The sequence below is a fragment of the Cervus elaphus genome, chromosome 16 (genome assembly GCF_910594005.1).
Source record: "Cervus elaphus chromosome 16, mCerEla1.1, whole genome shotgun sequence".
Taxonomy (NCBI): domain Eukaryota; kingdom Metazoa; phylum Chordata; class Mammalia; order Artiodactyla; family Cervidae; genus Cervus; species Cervus elaphus.
This window is the reverse complement of record NC_057830.1, coordinates 32,856,421-32,882,048: the sequence shown is the minus strand read 5'-3', so window position 1 is coordinate 32,882,048 and position 25,628 is coordinate 32,856,421. Positions and strand designations below refer to the sequence as shown.

The 25,628-nt window shown below is 39.1% G+C and overlaps 1 protein-coding gene across 8 annotated transcripts in view; it reads left to right on the top strand.

Moving 5' to 3' along the window:
* NTRK2 (neurotrophic receptor tyrosine kinase 2) overlaps positions 1-25,628 on the top strand; it is a 388,291-nt gene that overhangs the window by 61,204 nt on the left and 301,459 nt on the right. For all 8 annotated transcript variants that reach the window (XM_043927526.1, XM_043927530.1, XM_043927527.1 and 5 more), the window contains exons 8-11: positions 6,323-6,459; positions 6,972-7,104; positions 9,498-9,803; positions 23,447-23,482. In XM_043927526.1, coding sequence (XP_043783461.1) covers positions 6,323-6,459; positions 6,972-7,104; positions 9,498-9,803; positions 23,447-23,482 — 612 coding nt within the window. The remainder of the gene's footprint in view (positions 1-6,322; positions 6,460-6,971; positions 7,105-9,497; positions 9,804-23,446; positions 23,483-25,628) is intronic.

The window sequence follows — 25,628 nt, the reverse complement described above, 5'->3', positions numbered from 1 at the left end:
TGTTTGTCTGATTTATTTCACTTAGCATGAGACTAAGTCCATCCATGATGTCACAAATGGCAAGATTTCATTCTTTTATATGGCTAGTATTCCACTGTATGTATATAGCACCTCTTCATCTTCATCCACTGATGAACACTTAGGTTGGCTATTGTAAAAACAATGCTGAAATGAACATAAGAGTGCAGATATGTTTTCTGATTAGTGTTTTTGTTTTCTTTGGATTAATTACTCAGAAGTGAAATTGCTGGATTATATGATAGTTCTTTTTTAAAAAAATTCCAAGGAATCTCCACACTCTTTTCTGTGATGGCTGAACCAATTTCAATTTCCACCAACAGTGCATGAGAGTTCCCCTTTCTCCATTCTTTGCCAACTTTTATCATTTGTTGTCTTTTTGGTAGTAGCTGTTCTGAATAATATGAGGTGTTATCTCATTGTGGTTTTGATTTAACCCTGTTGATTAGTGATGTTGAACCACTTTTCATGTGCCCATTGGACATCTATAGTTCTTCTTTGGAAAATGTTTGTTTAGATCCTCTGCCCATTTTTTAAATGGTTCTTTTTTACATTGAGTTACATGAGTTCTTTGTATACTTTAGATATTAACCCCTTATCAGATACAGAGTTTGCAAATATTTATCCATTCAAAGGGAAACTTTTCATTTTGCTGATCATATCCTTTGCTTTGCAAAATCTTTTTTAGTTTGCTGTAGTTAAATTTGGGCTTTTCTAGTGGCTCAGCAGAAAATTAACACACAGAAATCCCTTGCATCCCTATACACTAACAATGAGAAAACAGAAAGAGAAATTAAGGAAACAATACCATTCATCATTGCAACAAAAAGAATAAAACACTTAGGAGTATATCTACCTAAAGAAACAAAAGACCTATACATAGAAAACTATAAAACACTGATGAAAGACATCAAAGAGGACACAAATAGATGGAGAAATATACCGTGTTCATGGATTGGAAGAATCAATATTGTGAAAATGAGTATACTACCCAAAGCAATCTATAGATTCAGTGCAATCGCTATCAAGCGACCAATGGTATTCTTCACAGAACTAGAACAAATAATTTCACAATTTGTATGGAAATACAAAAAACCTCGAATAGCCAAAGTAATCTTGAGAAAGAAGAATGGAACTGGAGGAATCAACCTGCCTGACTTTAGGCTCTACTACAAAGCCACAGTCTTCAAGACAGTATGGTACTGGCACAAAGACAGAAATATAGATCAATGGAACAAAATAGAAAGCCCAGAGATAAATCCACATACCTACAGACACCTTATCTTCGACAAAGGAGGCAAGAATATACAATGGAAAAAAGACAACCTCTTTAACAAGTGGTGCTGAGAAAACTGGTCAACCACTTGTGAAAGAATGAAACTAGAACACTTTCTAACACCATACACAAAAATAAACTCAAAATGGATTAAAGATCTAAATGTAAGACCAGAAACTATAAAACTCCTAGAGGAGAACATAGGCAAAACACTCTCCGACATAAATCACAGCAAGATCCTCTATGACCCACCTCCCAGAATATTGGAAATAAAAGCAAAAATAAACAAATGGGACCTAATGAAACTTAAAAGCTTTTGCACAACAAAGGAAACTATAAGCAAGATGAAAAGACAGCCTTCAGATGGGGAGAAAATAATAGCAAATGAAGAAACAGACAAAGGATTAATCTCAAAAATATATAAGCAGCTCGTGCAGCTCAATTCCAGAAAAATAAATGACCCAATCAAAAAATGGGCCAAGGATCTAAACAGACATTTCTCCAAAGAAGACATACAGATGGCTAACAAACACATGAAAAGGTGCTCAACATCACTCATTATCAGAGAAATGCAAATCAAAACCTCAATGAGGTACCATTACACGCCAGTCAGAATGGCTGCTATCCAAAAGTCTACAAGCAATAAATGCTGGAGAGGGTGTGGAGAAAAGGGAACCCTCTTACACTGTTGGTGGGAGTGCAAACTAGTACAGCCACTATGGAGAACAGTGTGGAGATTCCTTAAAAAAGGGAAAATAGAACTGCCATATGACCCAGCAATCCCACTCCTGGGCATACACACCGAGGAAACCAGATCTGAAAGAGAGACGTGTACCCCAATGTTCATTGCAGCACTGTTTATAATAGCCAGGACACGAAAGCAACCTAGATGCCCAGCAGCAGATGAATGGATAAGGAAGCTATGGTACATATACACTATGGACTATTACTCAGCCATTAAAAAGAATTCATTTGAATCCATTCTTTTTTTTTTTTTTTTTGGTTTGTTTTAATTTTTTTTGTATTTTTGTGATTTTTTTTTTAATTTTTATTAGTTGGAGGCTAATTACTTCACAACAGTGTAGTGGGTTTTGTCATACATTGACATGAATCAGCCATGGAGTTACATGTATTCCCCATCCCGATCCCCCCTCCCACCTCCCTCTCCACCCGATTCCTCTGGGTCTTCCCAGTGCACCAGGCCCGTGAATCCATTCTAATGAGATGGATGAAACTGGAGCCCATTATACAGAGTGAAGTAATCCAGAAAGATAAAGACCAATACAGTATACTAACGCATAATATATGGAATTTAAAAAGATGGTAACGATAACCCTATATGCAAAACAGAAAAAGAGACACAGATGTACAGAACAGACTTTTGGACTCTGTGGGAGAAGGCGAGGGTGGGATGTTCTGAGAGGATAGCATTGAAACAAGTATACTATTAAGGGTGAAACAGATCACCAGCCCAGGTTGGATGCATGAGACAGGTGCTCAGGGCTGGTGCACTGGGAAGACCCAGAGGGATGGGATGGAGAGGGAGGCGGCGTGGGGGGGGAGTGGCGGAATCAGGATGGGGAACACATGTAAATCCATGGCTGATTCATGTCAGTGTATGTCAAAAACCACTACAATATTGTAAAGTAATTAGCCTCCAACTAATAAAAATAAATGGAAAGGAAAAATTAAATAAATAAAATAATTAATTAACAAAAAAAGAGAGAGAATCCACTTCCCAATGCAGGAGACGTTTGATCCTTGGTTTGAGACGATCCCCTGGAGAAGGAACTGGCGACCCACTCCAGTATTCTAGCCTGGGAAATCTCATAGACTGAGGATCCTGGCGGGCTACAGCCCATGGGGTTGCTAAGAGTCAGGCATGACTTACCAACTAAACAACAACAACAAAGTTACATTTATTTTTTTTCCCCCCTTCCTTAAAATTTTTTTTTCTAAGACCAATATCAAAGAGTATACTGCCTGTGTTTTCTTCTGGAAGTTTATGGTTTTAGGTCTTACATTTAAATCTTTAATTCATTTTGAATTTATTTTTGTTCATGGTATAAATAAGTAGTCTAGCTTTGATTCTTTTGACTGTAGCTGTTCAGTTTTCCTCATACCATTTTTTGAAGAGACTGTCTTTACTGCATTATATATTCTTGCTTCCTTTGTAAAATAGTAACTGTTCATATAAGTATAGATTCATTTCCAGGTTCTCTCTTCAGTTTCATTGATCAGTGTGTCTGTTTTTGTGCCAGTATCATACTCTTTGGGCTTCCCTGGTGGCTCAGATGATAAAGAATCTGCCTGCCATACAGGAGACCCAGGTTTGATCCCTGAGTTGGGAAGATCCCCTGGAGAAGGGAATGGCAACCACTCTAACATTCTTGCCTGGAGAATTCTATGAACAGAGGAGCCTGGTGGGCTATATAGTCTATGGGGTCACAAAGAGTCAGGCACGAATGAGTGATAAACACAAACATCATACTCTTGATTATTGTAACTTTATCATATGGTTTGAAATCAGGGAGCACGATACTTCCAGCTTTGTTCTTTCTCAAGATTGTCTTAGCTATTTGGGGTCCTTTGTGTTTCCATACAAGTTTTGTGAAAATGCCATTTGTGTTTTGACAGGAATTGCACTGAATCTATAAATTACCTTGGGTATTATGGTCATTTTAACAATATTAATTCTTCAAATTCATGAGCACCATATATCTTTTCATCTGTTTGTGTTGTTTTTAATTTCTTTCATCAGTGTCTTAAAGTTTTCCAGGTACGGTGTTTGACCTTCTTAGATTTATTTTTAGGTATTTTATTCTTTTTGGTGCAATTGTAAATGGAATTTTTTCTTAGTTTCTTTTCCAAATAGTTTATTGTTAATGTCTGGAAATGCAACAGATTTTTGTATATTAATTTTGTATCCTGCAACTTTACTAAATTAATTGATGAGCTCCAGTATTTTGGTGGTGTCTTTAGGATTTTCTATGTATAATATCATGTTGTCTTCAAACAGTGACAGTTTTCCTTTCCCTTTTCAATTTAGATATCTTTCATTTATTTATTTTTGTGTGATTCCTGTGGCTAGGACTTCCAAGTCTATGTTAAATGAAAGTGGCAAAAGTGGGCATCACTGTCTTATTCCTGATCTGAAAGATAGTTTGAATATTTTTTATAACACATTTTGTAGAATTATAGACTTTTCAAACTATGTGGCAGTGTATTTTTTGTTAAAGAAATGCATATTTGGAAAAAGTCACCTAGATCATACCACTCGCTTCAAGATTTTTTTAAAAATAAACCCATTCCTTATATTAATATCTTGCCATGACAAGCCTCTTACATTGGGAAGCTTAATTGTCATGAAAGTTGTCACCGAATTCTAGAGCTGGAAAAATCTTAGCTAAATTTTCTGATTGAACAGTATATTTAATATAGAATAAATCACATTGAGAGAGGAGAAATGATTCACCCGATGGCATAAGTATGGGCCAGGTGTAGGGTCTAGGGCTTCTGACTCCTGACCCAGTGTTCATTCCAGTCAACTGCACTGCCTCTTGATCACTTGTATATGTTTCATTGCTCAATACAAGCTCAGGATATTAGGGGGCTGTTTGGAACCTTGTGAAAGATTCAACATTGCTCTCTATTAAAGGCTGACGAGAAGGAAGGGTTCTGAAGATGTCACACCAGCCACTGAAAGCCAGATCTTGTTGGGAAGTCCTCTACCAATTGTGGGAATACCATGAGACGTATACTATGTAAATCTTGCTGTAGTCTGGTTTCAGGAATAAATAATAATAGTGTTGTCAGTAAGGACTATGTCTTAAGAGGAGGATTTATGTATAATATCGTGAAGGTGGCAGGTCAGAAACCCCTAGGTGGGCAGGCTAATTGAAATTTCACGGCTGTTGAAGATGAATTGCCTTTTCTGACCTGTGGGTTCCTCCTGAGTTTAATGATGTGTCATAGTTCCATGGGACAGAGCTGTTGAGGTGAATGCAGTCCTAAGCTGAGTTTCTGATACCAAGTGAGAGGCTTACTTGACTGGCAGGACCTGACGTATTCTGAGACCCACCTTCATGTTAAAAACATTATGAATAAGAGCAGCATAAACACCCAAATAGTGTAATAGTTTAATGAAGTGATAGCATTAATAAGAAAAGCTGACTTTTGTAATATAAAAGTATAAAAATGAAGCTGTCTTGAAATATTAAAAAAATATTTATAAGCATCAGAATTTCATCTGGTAACAATTTCTCAGGGTTTTTCCAAAAAATAGCTTTTCACTGGGATAATGATCTATACAACTTTTTTCATCATGTCATAAATAGGGTGACCAAGTATACCTGTAATATTTAACTATGATTTATATAGCTTTTAAACATTCTAATGCTGTATGGTTCAAATTTATTATCTTTGAAAAATGCTTTGAAACCAACTTCTGTAATTGGACTGCTTCAGAATCTTCATCTGATTTTTAAATTTATATTTCAAGATCATAGTTTATCTCTTTAAAAATATAGTTCTGGTAGTGGGTTAGATTTGTGAGTTATTTAATGAAAAAAGTGTGTATATGCAAAAATTGTAGATGCCTCCCACCCTTTTGTCCTTGACTGTAAAAAAAAGTGGAAGAGAAAACTGAGGAAAAAATAAGATGTTCTACAAATACAATGACTATGTGCAAACAACTGGATTGATAACTATAAAACAGAACAAGAACCAGAAGATGTAGTTCTACAAACTAGTGGGTTTTTTTTTTTTAAATAAAAGATTATTCTGCAGTGATATTTTTGAAACACATGCAAAATTTGTTTTCAAATCTCTTTGCACATCTATCTCTTGGCTCTCATCAAATCTGTAAAGCTTATCAATTTGGCATTTTTTCAGATCAACATAAGTCAGTCTCAGAAAGCAAATAATGATTGATTTTTAAAGCAGAGAGAGTTTTCAGCTTGTTGCTGTTATTTTGATAATGCACCTAACTATTTGTATATGTCTTCCTTTACTTTCCTTGCTCCACAGGTTTGCCATCAGCAAATTTGGCCGCACCTAACCTCACTGTGGAGGAGGGAAAGTCTATCACATTATCTTGTACTGTTGCAGGTGACCCAGTTCCGAATTTGTACTGGGATGTCGGTAATCTGGTTTCCAAGCACATGGTAAGGCTTGTGTTTGTGTGCATAGAGATGAGAATGTCTCTGAACTTGAGATTGTATTAACCTAGTGATGATCATTTAATATTTCATAGGTCCACATAGAGAGATTTACAATGAGTTTTTTTTGTATATTTACTTTCTGTCTATTCTTACTAAACAAAGACAAATGCAGATTGTATTTTAGTTATGTATACTTCATAGATTGGAAAGTCTGTAGGTCTCTAGTAAGCTTTTTGTTTCATCATGAGCAAGGTGAGTGACTCTCATTGTGGTTTTTTCCCTTTGAAGAAGGTAGATAGGAAGTCAAGGATTAAATCAGCTTCACACATTTATCATTGAAATCCAGAGATAACAGACTAACTTCTGAGTTGCCCCTTTTATTGAGCTTCATTAAACTGGAATTTTTTTCTAATGTTATAGATGATTTGCTCTAGTTAGGGGAAGAAATGCCAAATCTTCTCACTTTTGGGTTCAGTTCTAATCAAGATTATTTTTGTCTGTTAATTCATTTGTAGAATGAAACAAGCCACACACAGGGATCCTTAAGGATAACTAACATTTCATCTGATGACAGTGGAAAGCAAATCTCTTGTGTGGCAGAAAATCTTGTAGGAGAAGATCAAGATTCTGTCAACCTCACTGTACATTGTACGTAATCAGATCAACGTGTGTTTTTAATAGAAAAGATCGTGGACACACCTGCATTTGTGGTCGGGGACCTCTGCTGCTTTGTGCGTGAAAAAAGTATATGCAGTGTTTTGTGCGTCCTTAATTAAGAAATGTTACCAGCTCCTTCCATTCCTTCTATTTCTGCTAATCTCTCTTGTTCATGTGTTGTCTTTAAGCTTCTATATCGATCTTAAACTTGTCCTATTGTGCCTTATCCTGTCTTTTCTTGATAGAACATATTTTGAGCTGGTTATCTTCCTTTTGTTAATAAGTTGTAGTTTAAATTTTGATAAACTAGTTTCTAAATTTTGTTCTCTATAAAAGCAATATGAACCTTTAAAGTTGTGATACCTAAAGTATTGGGCTGGCTGTTCATACTCAATATATTGTCGATACAAAAAATAAACCTCATTAGTTTGACATCAAGCTTCTGTGGGAAGTGGAAGGAATACTACTAAAATGGCCGAAAATTATTATTACCTGCAAAAAACTTTTATTATTATAATTGCTTTAAGTTTCTGTCTTCTGAAGATAAAGGATATTAATGTTTCTTTAGCATATGTACATTGTTTTCCAGTATCGTAAACAATGCAACGTATATCTTAACATTCCAGATTGTCTCATTCAATGTGAATGATGTACGTATTCAGTAAAAAGTATATAATCTTCACATCACTGCAAATTCTGAGCTGCCGTGGTATAAATTAATGAGGTTTTACTCTAAATGAGGATTTGGCTGAGAAAAACACGAGTGTGCACAAGTAGGAATGTGCATAATACACATGAGGACACAAGGTGTTGATACACTGATTAGCATTCACTCATAACACACATTCCTTATGTGACTGTTGGAGTGAATGATTGAAATCACCAACCTTTTGCCAGTGTCAATACTATCTCGATGCCCAGAAGGTCCTGGACTCATAATTTCTGATGATTTTGACCAATCTTGAAGTCAGTGTCATCCCCAAACACGTACAACCAAGCTTCCAGCTTTATGTCCTTAAGTCAGCACCTCACAAAAAGCATATTAGAGTGTGGTGGCAGGAAGAAGTGGGGCCTGGGCATGTGGGGACCTGGGCTGGTGGGAGGAAGGTAAGTATTGTCCCTCCCCCACTGTGGTCCTTGTGTCACACAGACCTACAAATAAGGGCACTCCAATTCAAACGTTTTTCAGTTTAGGTTAGTATCTATGTAGACTCCCTGGTCTGGAGAGCTGGTCTAGCCTATCAAAGTTTAGATAATGAGAAATAAGTGATAGGGAATATTAACAACTGAGAGATCCTGTGCAGTGACCCACTCAGATGTATTAGTTGCCAGGCTATGATTTCCCCACTTTGTGTGATGAACATGTATAACCAGGAAGTGAGGCATGAAGGGAAGGGCATTAGGAGTTCTGGATTTCTGGTCCAGATTTTCCTCACTCAGTAACCTTGGCCAAATCACTTAACCTCATAGCACTTGGGTTTTTTCATCTGAAAAAATGATACTATTAGGTCTCAAAGGTCTTTTCCAGTCCTCAATTTTATACTTATCAAAGTCAGACCCCATGAAAATGGACCGCATGAATCCCACTTAAGAGGGGTTTTAAGTGTCTTCACTCAGGATAAGTACTCTGTTTAAAGATGCTACCTGATAGTGTTTGTTTCCCTTAAGAATAAAGTGCTTTATATTTAATTTTAAAATAATATCTAGTTTGTTTTTCAGGTTTAGATAGGGTCTCAGACATTTAAAGGATCAAAACTTTGATGTATCTGAAATTCTAGCAAAAATGGACTGTACTATAATGAAAAGTGATGCTTTTAAAGAGCATTTACTATTGACAATCAGTGAAAAATATATCAATTTATCAGACTTTATAATAATCAGTCAACATCAGGAGTAACATTCTTTGCATTGACCAGTTTTATTTGTTTTGGAAAATTTATGTGCAATCCGGGCTTCAGGCAAGATTTCCAAAGTCATTTTTGTCATTGTATTATTTAGCACAGCCCTGTAAGAATAGTGGTCCTCAATGTCTCCATAATATCAAGGCATATGTGTTAGAAACCAAAGTCAACTTCAGATGAGCCCTTTCCACTGTCAGAAATCACTGGGATCTGTTTGGAGTTGATTCTCACACTGAATAGATGTAAAGATGCCTATGATGCATGGATCTTAGGCAGAACAAATTCTTTCTGAAGCTCTCTGTAAAAGTTAAATCAAATTTGATGATGATACAAAATATTGATGGATTCCGGAGTTGCAGGTCATATGTTTTCTTAAACCAAACAATGGTTGAGTAAGATCCCCGCTATCTATGACACAGAGATTTGGAGATGGGGAGAATTCTGAGCTTTCTGATGCTATTAACTCTCTCTTTTTCAATTTAGTTGCTCCAACTATCACATTTCTCGAATCTCCAACCTCAGACCACCACTGGTGCATTCCATTCACTGTGAAAGGCAATCCCAAGCCAGCGCTTCAGTGGTTCTATAACGGGGCAATTTTGAATGAGTCCAAATACATCTGTACTAAAATCCATGTTACCAATCATACGGAGTACCACGGCTGCCTCCAGCTGGATAACCCCACTCACATGAACAATGGGGACTACAAGTTAGTAGCCAAGAATGAATATGGGAAGGATGAGAAACAGATTTCTGCTCACTTCATGGGCTGGCCTGGAATCGATGATGGTGAGTACCTTATGTTTTTGCATCTGGAGAGGGCTAGTGTGTATCACTCAACTCTTGACAACATCATGAGTATAATAAACCACTCCCAAACCCAGTGGCTTGAAGCAAACATTTCATCTTGCTCATGGGCCTGTAGATCAGCGAGGGGAATTTTGTTGCATGTGTTTGTTCTGGGGTGCAGGGTGCAGAAGCAGCAGCTACACAGGAGATCTACTTCTTAGGATAAGTACAAAGTGCAGGAGGACAGCAAAAAAAAAAAAAAAAAAATGCAAGCCTTCAGAAGGCCTCCTTTTGGGATTGGTGCACAGTTTCTTCAACTTGTATGCCACTGGCCAAAGCAAATCATAGGGCCAGGGCCAATCCAGGGGCAGGGCCTCATACTTCTCCCATGGAGGTGATAGGGATGAATAATTTGAACAATATTCTGACAACACACCCATTATTTTTCTCTCAAGTGTTATATGAGATTTTGTACCCACAGTGACAAAATACAAGCAAATCTGTGAGCAGGTGAACTGAATTTGGTCAGTTCATGCACTGTTTGAGGTATATTTTCTGACCCTTTAACCAGTTGGGATTCAGAATCCTGCTCCCTCATCTGTGGCTGAGAAACCAGTGTTGTGGAATGTTTTGTTTACCTGGGCTGACTGAGTTAAGGCATCCATTGATGGAATCCTGAATTATTTTTCAAAGAGTGATACATGTTCCCATCTGACCAATGGTTTGAATTAGGATAAGGATGGATCATATTGGGAGTCCAGTCCATGGTCAGCAGAAGAATTTCAGTGGGAGCCCCAGTAACAGCAGGGACAATATCATGTGTTTACTTGCTCCAGACACTCTTGTTCAGTGAAAGTATTCTTACTTGCTTGATCGTATTGCCCAAATACCTGATACCATTGTGGAGGATGAGCCATGTGTTTGGATATTGGAACTGTTCATGATTAGAATTCCTCACCATGATAGCTCTGAATTAATCAAAGCCACACAAAGCCAGCCTTGCAGAGAGAAGGGAAAATAGAAAGTTGGAGGCCAGTGGGGCAGGGGCTAATTGGGCAGCAGGTACTAGTATGGCTCCCAGGACAGCCCCATGGACAAAGGGTGATGGCTGCCAAGCCACCTTCACCAAATGAGAGGGCAATAATTCTTGTTACACAATCCATCTTCCTGTTATCCTGGTATTTATTCAACAGCTTTTAAAATGCACCAGCTTCCTTAGTGTGCTCAAAATGTGATTTGAATTATATAAGTTTGATTTACAAACAGCCTTTCAGGAACACATAAAACAAGCTATGTTTGGATGCCTTACCCAGACACCCTGGCAGTTGTTGTCTGTTTCATTAAATCTTCCTCTTAATTGAGAGTTTAGTTGCTTGGCTACATTCGCTGTAGTAAATCGCTAGATTACTGTGTTCATTTTCTTCCTGCACATTTATGGGGATAACAGCTTTATAGTTAAATCCAGAATCTCTGCTTCTGGGACAGTGGCTTTTTTATGTTTTTAAATGAACATTTTATTTGTGAATAATTTTTAATCTACCAAAAGTTATAGAGATGGTACCAAGAGTTCACAGCTACCCCTCATCTGATTTTCCTGTTGCTAACATCTTGCACTGCTTACTTTTGTCAAAACTAAGAAACTGACGTCACATTGGTACATTATTCTCATCTAAACTTAAGGATTTATGTGAATTTCGCCAGCAACTGGCTTCTGAAACTGTTGGAGGTGAACTTGATTCCAGGTTGAAGGTCTGGCATTTAAAAGTTTTAGAAGTGGTTTGTAAGCTTTGATATGAGCACAGTTCTGTCAGTGTAAAGCCAGAAGCTTCTATTTTAGATAGGATTTTTATGTGTTTTCTTTTGAACATTTCTATACAATACCAATATTTGATACAGTTTAACTCATCCATGTGACCTCATTTTTATCGATGGCTTTTGTTAGTTTTAACTTAGCTAGTGATTGGAAAAAGTGGTTCTCTGGTCTAAGAACAGCTCGAAGTCTCTCAAGTATTCCCTTAAAAGGAAATAATTGTTTATTTATCTACAACAAAAATTAAGCCATATTTTTTAAAAGATGTTCTTTCCTTTTCTTTCTTTCCATTTATTCTTTTTTATCAGATCTTTAAAATAAATATGGCTTTAGAAAAGACTGATTTTTCTTTCACTTTAAGTATTTACTCAAGGACCCATTATCAGGGAGTAATAAATGGAAGTGGAAATGAAAGAGACTTGGCCCAGGGTGAAAGTGGATATAAATGGCCCATATGGGCCATAAACCAGTGAGACCAGTTAAGAGACTGACCTCACTTGGCTTGTATGATAGAATCTTTGTGGATATTTATGCGATTTGTAGCCTACAGATAATGGCTTTTCTTAGAAATGCTTTCTTTCCCTCTTAACTCCTCTGAAAACTAAAAAAAAAATTTACAAAGGGAAATATTATATATATGTATATGTAATACTATATATATTTAGACCCTGCTGGTCTAAATGTACATTCTACCTTAAGGTCATGTTTGAGTTTATGGTCCTTAAGTATTTCTGTTGTCATCATACAATAGTTGATCAAGAAGTTCAGCTGTCACAAATCTCCATGATACGAAGTTACAGCTACTTTTCCCCTAGTTGTTTTGATGAGATCCTTTTGTTTACACTGCGAGTTTCTGGACTTACCAGGAACCAGGCAGTCTGGGATTTCTGTGAAGTCAGTTGCATCACTGTATGAATCCAGACGAATTAAAACAGCAGCTCTTCTGTCTTTAGTCACGTGTGTTCCTCATTCAGCTCAGAACTCAGATTTCCATGAAATCTGGTCACCTTGTTTAAGAATTCACTCTCTTTTTGGAGATAGAGAAGGAAGCATGTTGAAATTAAAACAGGAATAAAAACAGATAAATAAAAAGCACCTAAAAATATAAAAATGAGTGAGCATGGAAGAGGATGACTGATTGAACTTAGTGACCGTCCCAATTGCCTTTCACACTGCATAGAGTGGAAACATGGGATGTTGCGGCAGACGCTCTGTTTTCCACTTGGAGCAGAGAGACCCCAAGCCAGCATCAGCCAGGCCAAGAGGGTGCCATCTACAGGTGTGGGGATGTGAGACTGGAAGTAAAGATCCCGTGTGTCTCTCCAGAGTGCTGGAACCTTGCAGAGTCTGACACCAGACACCAGCCCCAGCCAGGGTGCTGTGAGGAGGATCAGGTGTTATCAGGTCTTTAGATGTCAGCAGGACCCAGGTACCAGTCCAGATCATCACTGGCAACCTGACTTGCAACTGAGAAAGGGAGTCAAGATTTTCAAACACTACATTGATTATTTCTCCTCATGCTTGGAATTGAACTCAGCTCTGGTCAGTTTTGAATTATATTTAAAGTACAACAAGGAGCTTTTTGCTTCAAAATACATCTGGAGAACAGTGATTTTTATCTTTCTAGCACATGGAAGAGCACAGCTGGTGACAAATTCATTTCATTTCCTCTTGGTTTTCCATTGTCCCTTTACTATTTAGTCACTTATTGGTCTACTAGAACAGTAGCATCCTGTTCTTTGTTGCACATTAATGGGTGAGTTTTAATTGTTTTTTTTTTTTATCATTTCATTTTTTAAGACACATTTCTGGGGCCCATCTCTAGCAATTCTGATTCTGTGGTTCCAGGGTGAGGCTTGGGCTTTGGCATTTTTCATTTTTGAGATTCCCCAGTGATCCCAGTGTGCAGCCAAGGGTGAGAGTCACTTGTCTGGGATGGAATTCTGACCCAAGCAAGATTTTTCTGCTCATTGTTGAGTAACAGACAATCCTTGGATCACTTGAGGTTGCAGATGGAACCTCAACTGCAAAGCAGAATGTCGCTTCTGAGTTAGAAATCAACTCTGGACTTGATTTAAGGGTCAGTCTTCTCTCCCCTCATTGCGCAGGCTGGCAGCATGGGGGTGGGGGATAGAGCTAGCTAATGAGACTTAAGCATTTGTGCTGCCTGGGTGGAGGGGATGGGCATGGGGATGGAGGGCAGGGAAGTGTACTGGCTGGTGGTCTGTGCTCTTGGGACCTGGGTGTGTTCAATGTTGATTCACAGATCATCTTTCCTGGAGACCTTTGGGATTCCTTTCTCTGTAGCCCCCTCTCCTGAAGCTCCCATGACATAAATGCATCCGTGTTCTGGCTGCTGAAAGTAGCTCCTCCTTCATACCCAGGAATGTAGCTTTGTACTTTGGGGGCTCCCTCTGGCCCTCTAGAGTCCCCCATAGACTTCCTTCTGTGCTGCCTCCATCTGGTCCAGGGGAGCCCTCACGATCCCTTGTCCTGACAATTCTGGGTGCACAGGTGGGACCCAGATGTCAGCTGCATCCCACCACCACACGTGGCCTGAGCCATCTCTGGCAGAGTCAGCCGCTGGTCCTTGAGCCTTTCACCTGCAGAGAAGACAGGTCACATTCTCAAGTGCAGCTCTGGAAGCCCCACGGTGGGGTGGTGATGATGGTGACACTTCTCCCTAAAGAAACTTCTTTATAAGTCCTTCCTTTTTCTCTCCTCTCTGGGACCTTTGAAAATCTCTTCATGAATCAGATATTTCAAAGGACATGGATTCTGTCATTGCTTTTGTGAATTCCGCCTTTGGTGCTCACTTTGGTGTCACTTACTAAGGCAGAAAGAGTCTTGCTTAACATCCTGTTGTACTGGAATTCTAGGATTTTGAATAATTTGTCAGGTCTCTCTCTGGAGGGCTTCCCTGGTGGCTCAGAGGGTAAAGCGTCTGCCTTCATTGCAGGAGACCTGGGTTCGATCCCTGGGTCGGGAAGATTCCCTGGAGAAGGAAATGGCAACCTGCTCCAGTATTCTTGCCTGGAGAATCCCATGGGTGGTGGAGCCTGGTGGGCTACAGTCCGCGGGGTCACAAAGAATCGGACATGACTGAAGGATTTCACTTTCACTTTCTGGAGGTTTGAGAAACAGAAAATGCTGGGCTACCTACTGGATGGTGATGAAACACAGTCCTTTTTCCCAATAATAGAAAACACTTCAACTACCCACAAAATGATAAAAGATGAAGAAACACTTGGGCTTTCATTACTGTCTCCTGCTTCTCTTTGTGGTTGTCTCTCTTGGCTTCTAATTCCCCGGGATGTCCCTATCCTGCTATTAGGCAGGACCTACTCATGAAAGGAAGGAACCCTATTCAGCCGAAGATATGCAGAAATTGCAGGCAATAAAGAAGTAAGCACTCCTTTGAATGTTCTCTTTTTGTAGACAACTTGAACAGAAAAACTAAGTGGAGTAGGTAGAACCTCAAACATTCTACTTTTTACTTTCAGTGAAATAAACTCCTGTCTCTTGTGTTGATCTACATGACTCACTCAGATCTGGTGTGTGAGCTTGGAATTTTAATCATTGTTATCCCACTCTCCCCGTTATTCAAAGGGAATCTTTGCCACAGTGGGAAGGGTTTGAGACTAGGCTCTGATTCGCCTAAGAGTTGTGTCTTTCATAACCTCTGTGGCTTTGAGCAATTTTCTTACCACCTCTGAATCTAGCTTTCCTTCTCTGTAAAATGTCAGGTTCTAACATTTACTTAAAGGTGATTGTGAAGAGGAATATGTCTGGGAGTGGCCTCAGGGCCCCTCACCTCACACAGGGAGGAGCTCAGTGCTGTCTGCTCCTGGGGGAAGGGCAAGAACATGATGACCGTATGCCCATCCTCACCTCCCTAGTGCTTATGCTCTCCGGCCTTAGGAAGACACTTGCTGCTTCCTAAGAAGCAGAGCTTCTTCATCTCAGAGCTGCTTCATCTCAGCTTTGGCTTTATCCTCACTTATCTGGGGGCTTGGGCTTGCCCAGAGAAGAGGACCCCCGGACTCTGTCACTTGACTACAGGAGCTTTTCTAGAATTGGCCTTTTTAGCAGAAAACTGAGTCAGTGTTAGGTTCCGAGAGAGGGTGGGTGAATATAAGCTGCCTCAGGTGTCTAAGCTCTCTCCCTTCCCCCTTCCCATTTGCAGTGGGACCCAGAGATATGCCTCTAGAGGCAAAACACATCTCTTGCCCTTACCCCTAACATTTTTGCAGTCGTTATCCAGCCCCCTCAATATTTAGGTACGCTATTTTCAGGTTTACTCTGTTCCACTGAAAAAGTACTATCCTTTTTGAACACTGGGGTCTTTTGATTTTGGTCACACTTGCCAAGGAATTGCAAATCAGGATTTCTCAACCTTTAATGAGTGATGAGATCTCCTGGGGATCCTGTTAAATGCGGATTCTGATTCCATGATCTGGAGAAGGGCCTGAGAATCTGCATTTCTAATGAGTGAGCTCCCAGGTGGTGCTGCAAATCCATGGATCACACTTGAGTAGTGAAGGCAGTTTAATCACTTTTTCCCTGCAAAATCTGGCGAGGGTTGGGGCGGGGGCAGTGTGAACACTGGAAGGACTATTCAGGCATCCACTGAGCTTACCTCGCTGACTCTCCAAGGGCATTAACCAGGAATAATGATAAAAACATGGAGTAGTTGGTGCACAGAGAAGCACTCTGATTGGGTTTAGCTAAAAGCAGGATGGCTCGGGACTTCTGGGATGGCTCAGTGGTAAAGAAACTGCCTGCCTATGCAGCAGATGCAGGAGGCTGGGGTCTGATAACTGGCTCGAGAAGATTCCCTGAAGTAGGAAATGGCAACCCACTCCAGTATTCTTGCCTGGGGAATCCCGTGGACAGAGGAGCCTGGCGGGCTACAGTCCATGGGGTCAAAAAAATCAGACATAACTTAGTGACTAAGCAACAACAATAACATGATGACTTAAGGAGGCTTAGGAGAGGGAATAAGTAGAGATGGTGGTGCAGGCACACACATAGAAAGCAAGGGGTTATCTGCAGATTCTCCAACGATTCTTCTGTATCCTATTTAGCTTATGGGTCAAAAATAAGACTTGTCTAAGATGAAATTGGAAAAGACCCTGATGCTGGGAGGGATTGGGGGCAGGAGGAGAAGGGGACGACAGAGGATGAGATGGTTGGCTGGCATCACCGACTTGATGGACATGAGTTTGAGTAAACTCCAGGAGTTAGTGATGGACGGGGAGGTCTGGCGTGCAGCGATTCATGGAGTCTCAATGAGTCGGACACGACTGAGTGACTGAACTGACTGACTGACTGAAGATGAAATTGATCCATTATGTGGCTGTCACTGGAATTCAGTCCCACATATAGAAAAGTTGCTTCATGAACATGAATGTGTGTGGAGACTGAGTGGAGATTAGAAGTGGAGAGGGTAACTTTTTAAGCAGAATTCTAAGCAGAAATTCACAGCAGAGAGATTGCTTGTGAGGGCCATGTGGAAGAAACCTGGAGCTTTTGCTAGCATCTTCTGATTAGAAGGTACAGGTTCCAAGAATATTCAAGGTCAGGTATTATTGTAAACATGAACACATCGATTGTTTAAGAGTAGATTCTCTTGTCGAAATCATGACCCAAATGATGAATGTTTTAGGCTTGGAACAAACCTAACCAGAGTGCTAGATGATAAAATACCCAGATTTTAAAGCCTTCCGTTCTTTAGGCGGTACATAAAGAGTGCCTTTATGGCCCACTCATTCAGGAAGAATGTCACAGCTCAAGAATGCTCATTCACACAAGCAGTGGGAGTTAGTGACTTATGCTGCCTCATTCGGGAGCAGTTGTCTCCTATGCAAAATGTGCGTCAGAAGCAAACTATAAATATTGGAAGAGTTTTCCCCACAGCTTTTCATTTGTGCCATTTTATCCAAAGATTCATGACGTCTGGATGAACTAGCGCTCTCTACAGCACTTAGAATTGCCCTCGAACTGGCAGATTTAGACTTGGTGTACTTAGGCCAAAGAATGTAGTGTGAGGAAATTTCTCCAAATGTTACACATTCAGAAAATATAAAGCCCCACCCCCCACCCCCACTACTTGTTCTTAAGGCCATTTGTCAGGACCCATGTCTTGTCCTGGGAGTGAACGGCAGAAAAGTTTTGCCTGCTTTTCTGCCTTAAAAACAGAGAAGGGTATGGTTCGGCTATAGACTCATAATAATCATGATAATTAAGATTTATACTTAAATAGCTCTTTTTGTCTCAAGAGGACTAATGTTAATTAATTACGCCTCCTGAAGCTCCTGAGGAGTTGCCAAGCCAATGCTATTATCCTCTTCTGTCGGGTGGAAGACTCCTTTGTTGTAGAAAAAGGGAAGAGGCTCTCAGTGCTGCAGGCACTGCAGAGATTCAGCCAGAAAAGGACCCAGACGCCTGAACCACCGATGTTTTTGGTCCCTGAGTTCCACCTGCCATTCTGAGAGGGATGGGGAGAAGGCTCTGGAAATCAAAAGGTGGTCTGCCCTGAGTTAGAAAACACTGTTGACAAAGCAAAGGACAGTTTATTTTAAAAGAACAAATCTTTTGCTATTCTTTTATCATATGGAATCCTTTGAAATATTTTAAAAAATCACACTAAAGAGAGTCTGCAAAAAGAATTGAAAGGAAAGTCTTAAAAAAAATTTTTTTAAAGCGTTAGAGACGAAAAGCCTAAAGGAAAGAAACAGATGTGTCTTCTGGCCTCCGCTATTATTTTTATCTCTAGAGCAGAGTGGAAAGTGAACCCTCTGGTCAGGCTACCTATCTTCCCCCAATTTTTTTAATCCTGCAAATGTGTTTTTCCTTTTACTGTAGTGTTTTGCAGTTAAAAAATCATAAAGATTTACTTATGAAGGTTTATACAAAGTCATAAGATTTACTCATGAGCTATAAATGAGTCTAGAAGATAGAAGTAAATAGGCCCTCACATTAAGCCATTCAGCATGGATTTAAGGGAATGGTGGATGACATTGATTGGATATCGTTGTGGGGGAAGTGATTCTGTCATCCATGTTTAGAAGCTTAAGTGTCCTCAGGGTCCATCTTTTGGAGGTGCAGGCGTGGCACGTTGAACACAGAGCCTTGTCAGGAGTGTATGTGTGGCTGTAATACAATCGTCATGGTTCTTTTTCACTTGGGGTTTTTCAGGCTGCACTCTGGACCTGTTAACTCTCTTCCCATAATTTCTGATCACAGGCCTTAGGTCAGCAACAAGGTACTAGTGAGTGTAGCACCTGAGGTACTCAACAGACTCTTCAGAAGATAGTCCTTGAACATCAGACAGACAGACATGGGCACTCATCTTGTTTTGGTTGGGAAAGAGTTGTAGCTTTTACACCTGAGTGAGCCGTGGAGGTAGAGAACAGTCTGCTGCTCCTTTGGAATGCCAGTGTGTTAAGGGAGTCCCAGGAAGTCCATATTTTATTCTGGAGATTCCCAACACGAAGCGTTAGAGCTTGAGGCCACCTCTGTTGCTTCTGTCTGAGATTTCTTAGTTGATGAGAGCTACTAGGATAGTCTTCAAGAAATCATGCCGTGCTATTCTCAGTCATGTCCAACTCTTTGCAACCCCATGGACTATAACCCTCCAGGCTCCCCTGTCCATGGGATTTTCCCTGCAAGAAAACTGGAGTGGGATGCCATTTCCTCCTTCAGGGAATCTTCCTGACCTAGGTGTCAAACCCACATCTCCTGCATCTCATGCTTTGGCAGGCGGGTTCTTTACCATTGAGCCACTGGGGAATCTCTCAAGAAACCATAACTCTCTCTCTCTCTCGGGGACTTCCCTATAGCTCAGATGGTAAAGAATCTGCCTGCAATGCAGGAGACTCTGGTTTGAAGAACCATCAGTTCAGTTCAGTTCAGTCGCCCCATAACCCTTCTCAAATTTCCAGGACAAGTGCATTACTCAAGTGCATTTGTCTTTCATTCATTCTCTTTTCATTGACTTTTCCCCCTCCTAGCCTGTGTTTATCTTTTCTCACTCACTTTTTAATACTGATTGTCTCCAACAGTGGTTCCTACCTTTAGCACATAATGATACATAGTGAATGAATTCAAGCTAAATAAAAGGAACCAGTGAGAAATTAGACTTTAAAATGGCAGTTATCTTTGAATTTTGACCATTGCCAAAATTCTGAAAAGGAAATGGTGATTTTTTTTCCTGTTTCTGCATTTAATATGATGTTAATAGCTACTGTGCTATTAGCATGTAAACATCATTGAAGCTTAGCTTGACTCAGAAGTTGCCAGAAGCAAAATAATATGCTTGTTAAGCTGGGGTCAGCTGGAGTAATGTGACCCTAGCATTTTGTAAAGTCTGGGTCCGTGCTTTCTTCCGTGTAGCAGGCCTTCTAAACCTTTGTACAGGAAGAGACATTTCTTTCTTTTGATGAGCAGGTCCTCATCAGACATAGTACAGTATGGTAGGGAGGAAAAAAAAAATTGCTCCTCCCACACTGTCTTTCTGTGAGTTTCATAATCTTGTGCTAAATTTGGCTATTCCTGACAATGAAAGTAAAATGACAATACTTCTCATGCATCTGGGACAATGAAACAAGGAAAGTATAGTGCTTTTCAGAATGTGTAGACCTGACTTCATGGTTTTGATGGTGAACTTGGTAGAAAAGCCATGCACTGATATGAATCAAAAGTCTGTAAAAGGACCTGTTTTCCAGGTTCTGAGTTAATCTATTTCCTTTTGATCCCCCCCAAATCCCATTTTTCTGTATCCATTTGCTATATTGAATTGATTCAACATTTTGGATCTTCCTAGGGCTTTGTGTGAATAATGAGTTTGGGTGTTCCCTTTCTGTGATGAGCCTGAATATACCTGTATATCAGTCATATTCGGTGAAGTTCGTTCATGTGTAGTTTAGATAAATCTGGCTCTGAATCCATAGAGCCTCTTTACTTTCTGATGGAATCAGGTGGTGGCTGCATGTGGGGTTGTTGAGGGTATGAGAAGAAATCAGAGTGACCGACTCGTCCCAGTTTTATCACTTCCTATGTCCAGGAAAGGCCCCCATCCTGGACAAACTGCACGAATTTGTTCAGAACTGTCCCGGGTTTAAAACTTAAACTCCTTGACCTCAGGCCATCTTAGATGGTTGTTTAATCTAGTACAAATGAGGGTCCACATACTTCAATTGAAATACTTAAGAAATATAAATCAAGTTAATGACTTGTTAAATTAAAAAAAATAAGTTCTGTTCTCCTACCTTGGGCTTCCCAGGTGGCACTAGTGGTAAAGAATCCTCCTGCAACATACTAAATGTGGGTTCAATCCCTGGGTTGGGAATGTCCCCTGGAGAGGACATGGCAACCCACTCCAGTATTCTTGCCTGGAGAATCCCATGGACAGAGGAGCCTGGAGGGCTACCGTCCATGGGGTCACAAAGAGTCGGACATGACTGAAGCGACTTAGTCCATTCTGTTACCTTGGCAAATATATATTTATAATGACCTGGAAGCCTGGGTTTGCAGGTCGAATTCTCAGACTCTTGGAGTTCCAAGCTGGAGCACAGTGGTTTCAGTAGAGCTGGTCCCCAGTCATGGCCCCTGCCCTGGGCTTCCGGTGATATGGTGAGAGCTGTATGAAGGGGATGGGTGTGCATGTGGACACCTCAGCCCACCTGTCCTGGCTCACACTCACTCCTCACCCCTCCCTGGGTCTTGTGTCAGAGGGTGCTCATGCTGGTGGCATGGCCCCCTGTTGTAGGGAAGGGGCTGACCAGTCCTAGGAAATTTGTGCAGGGCCATGGTGAGAAGATTCTGGGCCTTGGAGACCTAGAGTGAGGTCTAGAAGTGAGGAGCCAGACTCTAGTGGGCAGATGCCTTGCAGATTCAGATTGTATGTTGAGAGATCAGCGGGACTGGATCAGAATGGGATCTTCTGAGGGATGGGATGGGGAGGGAGGTGGGAGGGGGGTTCAGGATAGGGAACACATGTACACCCATGGCTGATTCATGTGAATGTATGGCAAAAACCACTATAATATTGTAATTAGCCTCCAATTAAAATAAATTAAAAGCAAAAGAAAAAAAAAGTAACATTACTGAGCAGTGCAAAGAATGACTTTCTCTCTTGGGAATATAAAACCTTTTCTTCAGCAGTTGTGGAAAATCCTAACTTTGGGGGGATGTCATTAGGTCCAAGGATGTTGCAAAGAGAAAGGACTTCAGAGGATGGGCAGATGTCCTGTTAATGACATTCCCAGAGCTTCCACTGAGACATTCCCTCATTTTATTCACTGAATTCCCCTTCAACCTGCAGGGTCACTTTCAAGAGTCTTCTCAGGAATGTTGTGTCAGCTACAAATAATTCTGACAATGTCTATTGATATTTTATAACTCAAAGCTATTTCAAAATGATGTTTGGGATTATAAAACTCAAAATATAGTTGAGAATGACTGGAATGATGACTTTGCATGAATTGACATAGGGTCATCAGAAGTGTCTGTACAGGTTGCGCATGTCACAATTTCAGGTGATTCTATTAACATTGATGACAGTCTTAATGGTGCCCCCTAGAGTTGTACAAAGCACAGCAGTATGTAATATCCCTGAATCAAAGTGCACAGCAATCTACTTATTTTTTCTCCTGCTAAAATAGGTATCTTCTAGGTGAACTGTATTGAAATTCTGATTTGAATATTAGGATCACTTTTATTTGGCTCTTCATTTAGATTAATCTTGATTATTTACTAAGAGCTATAAAAACAGAAAATAGGCTCAAAGTTCACTCATTTTAAGTATTTTTCTGCTAAGAGTTCAGAAATCAAATGAGAATAAAGTAAATTTTATAGTTTACAAATTTTATTTTTCACACAGTGAGGAAAGACTAAAAGCATAGAAAGTGACTTTGGAAATTCATTTTGTAATCACTTAAATGTTACATCAAATTTTGATTTTAATTCCAAGCAGGCCTTCATATAGATACTATAGTTTCAATAGTTTTGATTGAAGAATAAGTAGCAAATTTTTTTTGTCACCTGTTCTTGTTAACAGTGATTTTAAAAAGGCAAAAAATTTTTTTGCAAATTTTCTTAGGACTATTTTAAAACAGAATATCCTGACCATCAATAAAGACATATCCAAAAAAAAAAAAAAATGGCATACTCTTGAATTTCCTTCTTGACATAACATTTTTTGTAACCTCAGTAGAGAAAGTACTTTTATTTTTCTGTGTTATATTAGGGTAATAAAAGGGTTATTCTGTCTTGGAAATATCCCTCAAGACAAAGTGGAGAGAAAAATTGTACTTTAGGTTTTATCATCCAGTCTGGTTAATAATGTGTTTGTGAATACAAATGGACCTGCCAAAACAAAGTTTGAAAGTAAACCCTGAGTCATCAGAGAATAATCAAAGTGAATCAGAAATTATCTTTTTCTGGAATGAAAATACCAAAATTACAATTAAATTGATCAAATGTTTAATAGAAAACAGCAAAAAAAAAAAAGTGGTCATAGTTCACTGATGGTTGAATTTTTTTCTCCTTAAAGTGATTTTTAATTTCTGTTTGCCCTTTTCTTTTCCTTTCTGGAATAGAGACAGGGGTTGTGGGCTTGGGAAGAGCAACAAGGTTAGCATGAAGCAAACCTAGAATTTCAGATTTTATTTACCTATAAAATAACCTGTTGAATTTAAAACCTTCAATATGTATTTAGCCAATTAAAACCTTCAATATGTATTTAGCCAATTTTAGTGGGTTTAGTTAGTAATTTTTTAACTTTGAATTCATACTTAACAAGATATCTTTGTTTTGTTTTGCTTTTTAGGTGCAAACCCAAATTATCCTGATGTAATTTATGAAGGTAGCTATCATGTGGTCTGTATTTTGTATTTTTTCAAAATATTTGTCTAAAATGTAATAAATCAACTGAAAGAAGAACTTTAAGCTCAATTAAATATACACTTCAAGCATGACTTAGGCCAAAATAATACTTCAAAAATCATTCGGTATTGATGGCTGTTTTCCCTTGATATTTACAATGCCTGTAAATAGTGTTTTCTCTCTCATGCTTGTTCTTGGAAGTAGTAAATCCATTCTGCTGTAACAGACATTTTGTTTCCATAATTGGGAACTAATTACCTGTTTAAAAGCCTTGACTACCAAGAAAAGGGAGGTGTATCAGTTTCTGGCTATGACGGTAAACCCAATTCAAAATTATGTTTCTTACGTAATGAAAAAGCCTGGCTCAGAGACAGGAACCTCAAAGGCAAGGCATGTTTTAAGGTTGGTGAAACCAGCAACTCAACTGTATCATCAGGGATCCAGGTTTGTTTGTGTTTTTCCATCTCTGCACCCTCCTGCCCATTGTGCTGACTTCACTGAAGACTGTTTCTCTTATGGTCTTAAAATGAGTCATTCACATTGATGGGAGAAAGGGAGGAACTTCTGAAATTGTTCCAGAAGAAGGGGAACTTTCCCAGAGACCTCCATCAAACCCTCCCTGTTTCTGACTCAGGACTCAATTGGTCATGGTTCATTTTTTGCCTCCAGTATTGAGGGCTGGATTAACCCTTGGTTAAATAGATCCACCCCTGGAGTTTAGATCAACTTTAATAGAGGAATAAATTCCCTTGAATAAAATGGGTCTCTCTTAAATGGTAAAGAATCTGCCTGCAAGGCAGGAGACCTGGGTTTGATCCCTGGGTTGGGAGAATCTCCTGGAGAAGGGAATGGATACCCACTCCAGTATTCTTGCCTGGAGAATTCCATGGACAGGGAGCCTGGAGGGCTTCAGTTCATGGGGTTGTAAAAAGTCAGACACAACTGAGGAACTAACCCTTTTACTTTTGGAATGTGGAAGGAGAGAACCAAACTGTCCACTGTATTAGCTTACCAAATATCTCATCTTTCCTTTGCTATTTTAATTGAATTCCAGGGTCATTTTACTAGGTATGAGAATCCATTGTTAATAGTTTTGAAACCACCTTCATGACCAGGAGGCTTCTTTTGGGGAAATGGCAGGCTCAATTTCAAGACTTGGCTTGAAATTTAAAATTGATAAAAAGTTACATTGATCAAAATGTTGCATTCATATAATTATTTTATAAAATAGTCTATTCTTTAATTCTGATGCACACCTTGACAAATGTGTATATTTATATTTTTAATGTAAAAATAATTTGCACTTTTAAATATAAAATGATTCTCTCTGTGTTTATGTGTGTATATTTAACTTGAGCTAATTTTATCTAGGGAATTAAATTGTCTTTTCTTGCTTTATGCATGTTAAGCCATATATCCTCCAGGCTGTTGTGATTTGGGTGATTTTGTGGATGTGATTTGTGTATTTTTATATTTATTTGTTCTGATATAGTTTAAAGAAAGTGTACGTCAAATTGCATCACAGAGAAATTGTATTGTGATTTTTCCATTTTAAAATTATGTTTTGAACTCCTTTCCAATAATTTTAAGTCTCTAAAATTAAGTCTTTCCATTGGACTCAGATCACACTTTGGATATTTGGCCTAAAATGTTGTTATATTAAACTGTAGATACTTTAATGATTTAATTTTGTATGAGTAGCTGGATATAATATGAAGAGGGAAAATAAGCAAATAAATGATATCTCCTAGTGTTTGAAATATTAATAAGTTCTAATATTTTCAAAATGAAAATGGTAAAAATATAGTTTTGCAGTTAAGAATGAAACAGCCACAGATAGAAAATAAATGCTATTTCTGTTAATTTTCATTCACATTCAAAGGAACACTCTGCTAATAAGAATATAATTTAAATTGGTTGCCTTGAGGCCAGCATGATATTTCTACCAAGGGAAGATTAGCTGGGGCTGGCTTAATGAGGTTGGTTGTTCAAGATGGAAATTGAAGGCACCATGTCTATTTAGAATAAAAATACAAACCAGTTATAAAAAAAATTGTCTGCAATAAGTTTACTAAAAACTATTTATGACTTTTATATATAATAATAAAGATGCTCCCTACAGAAAA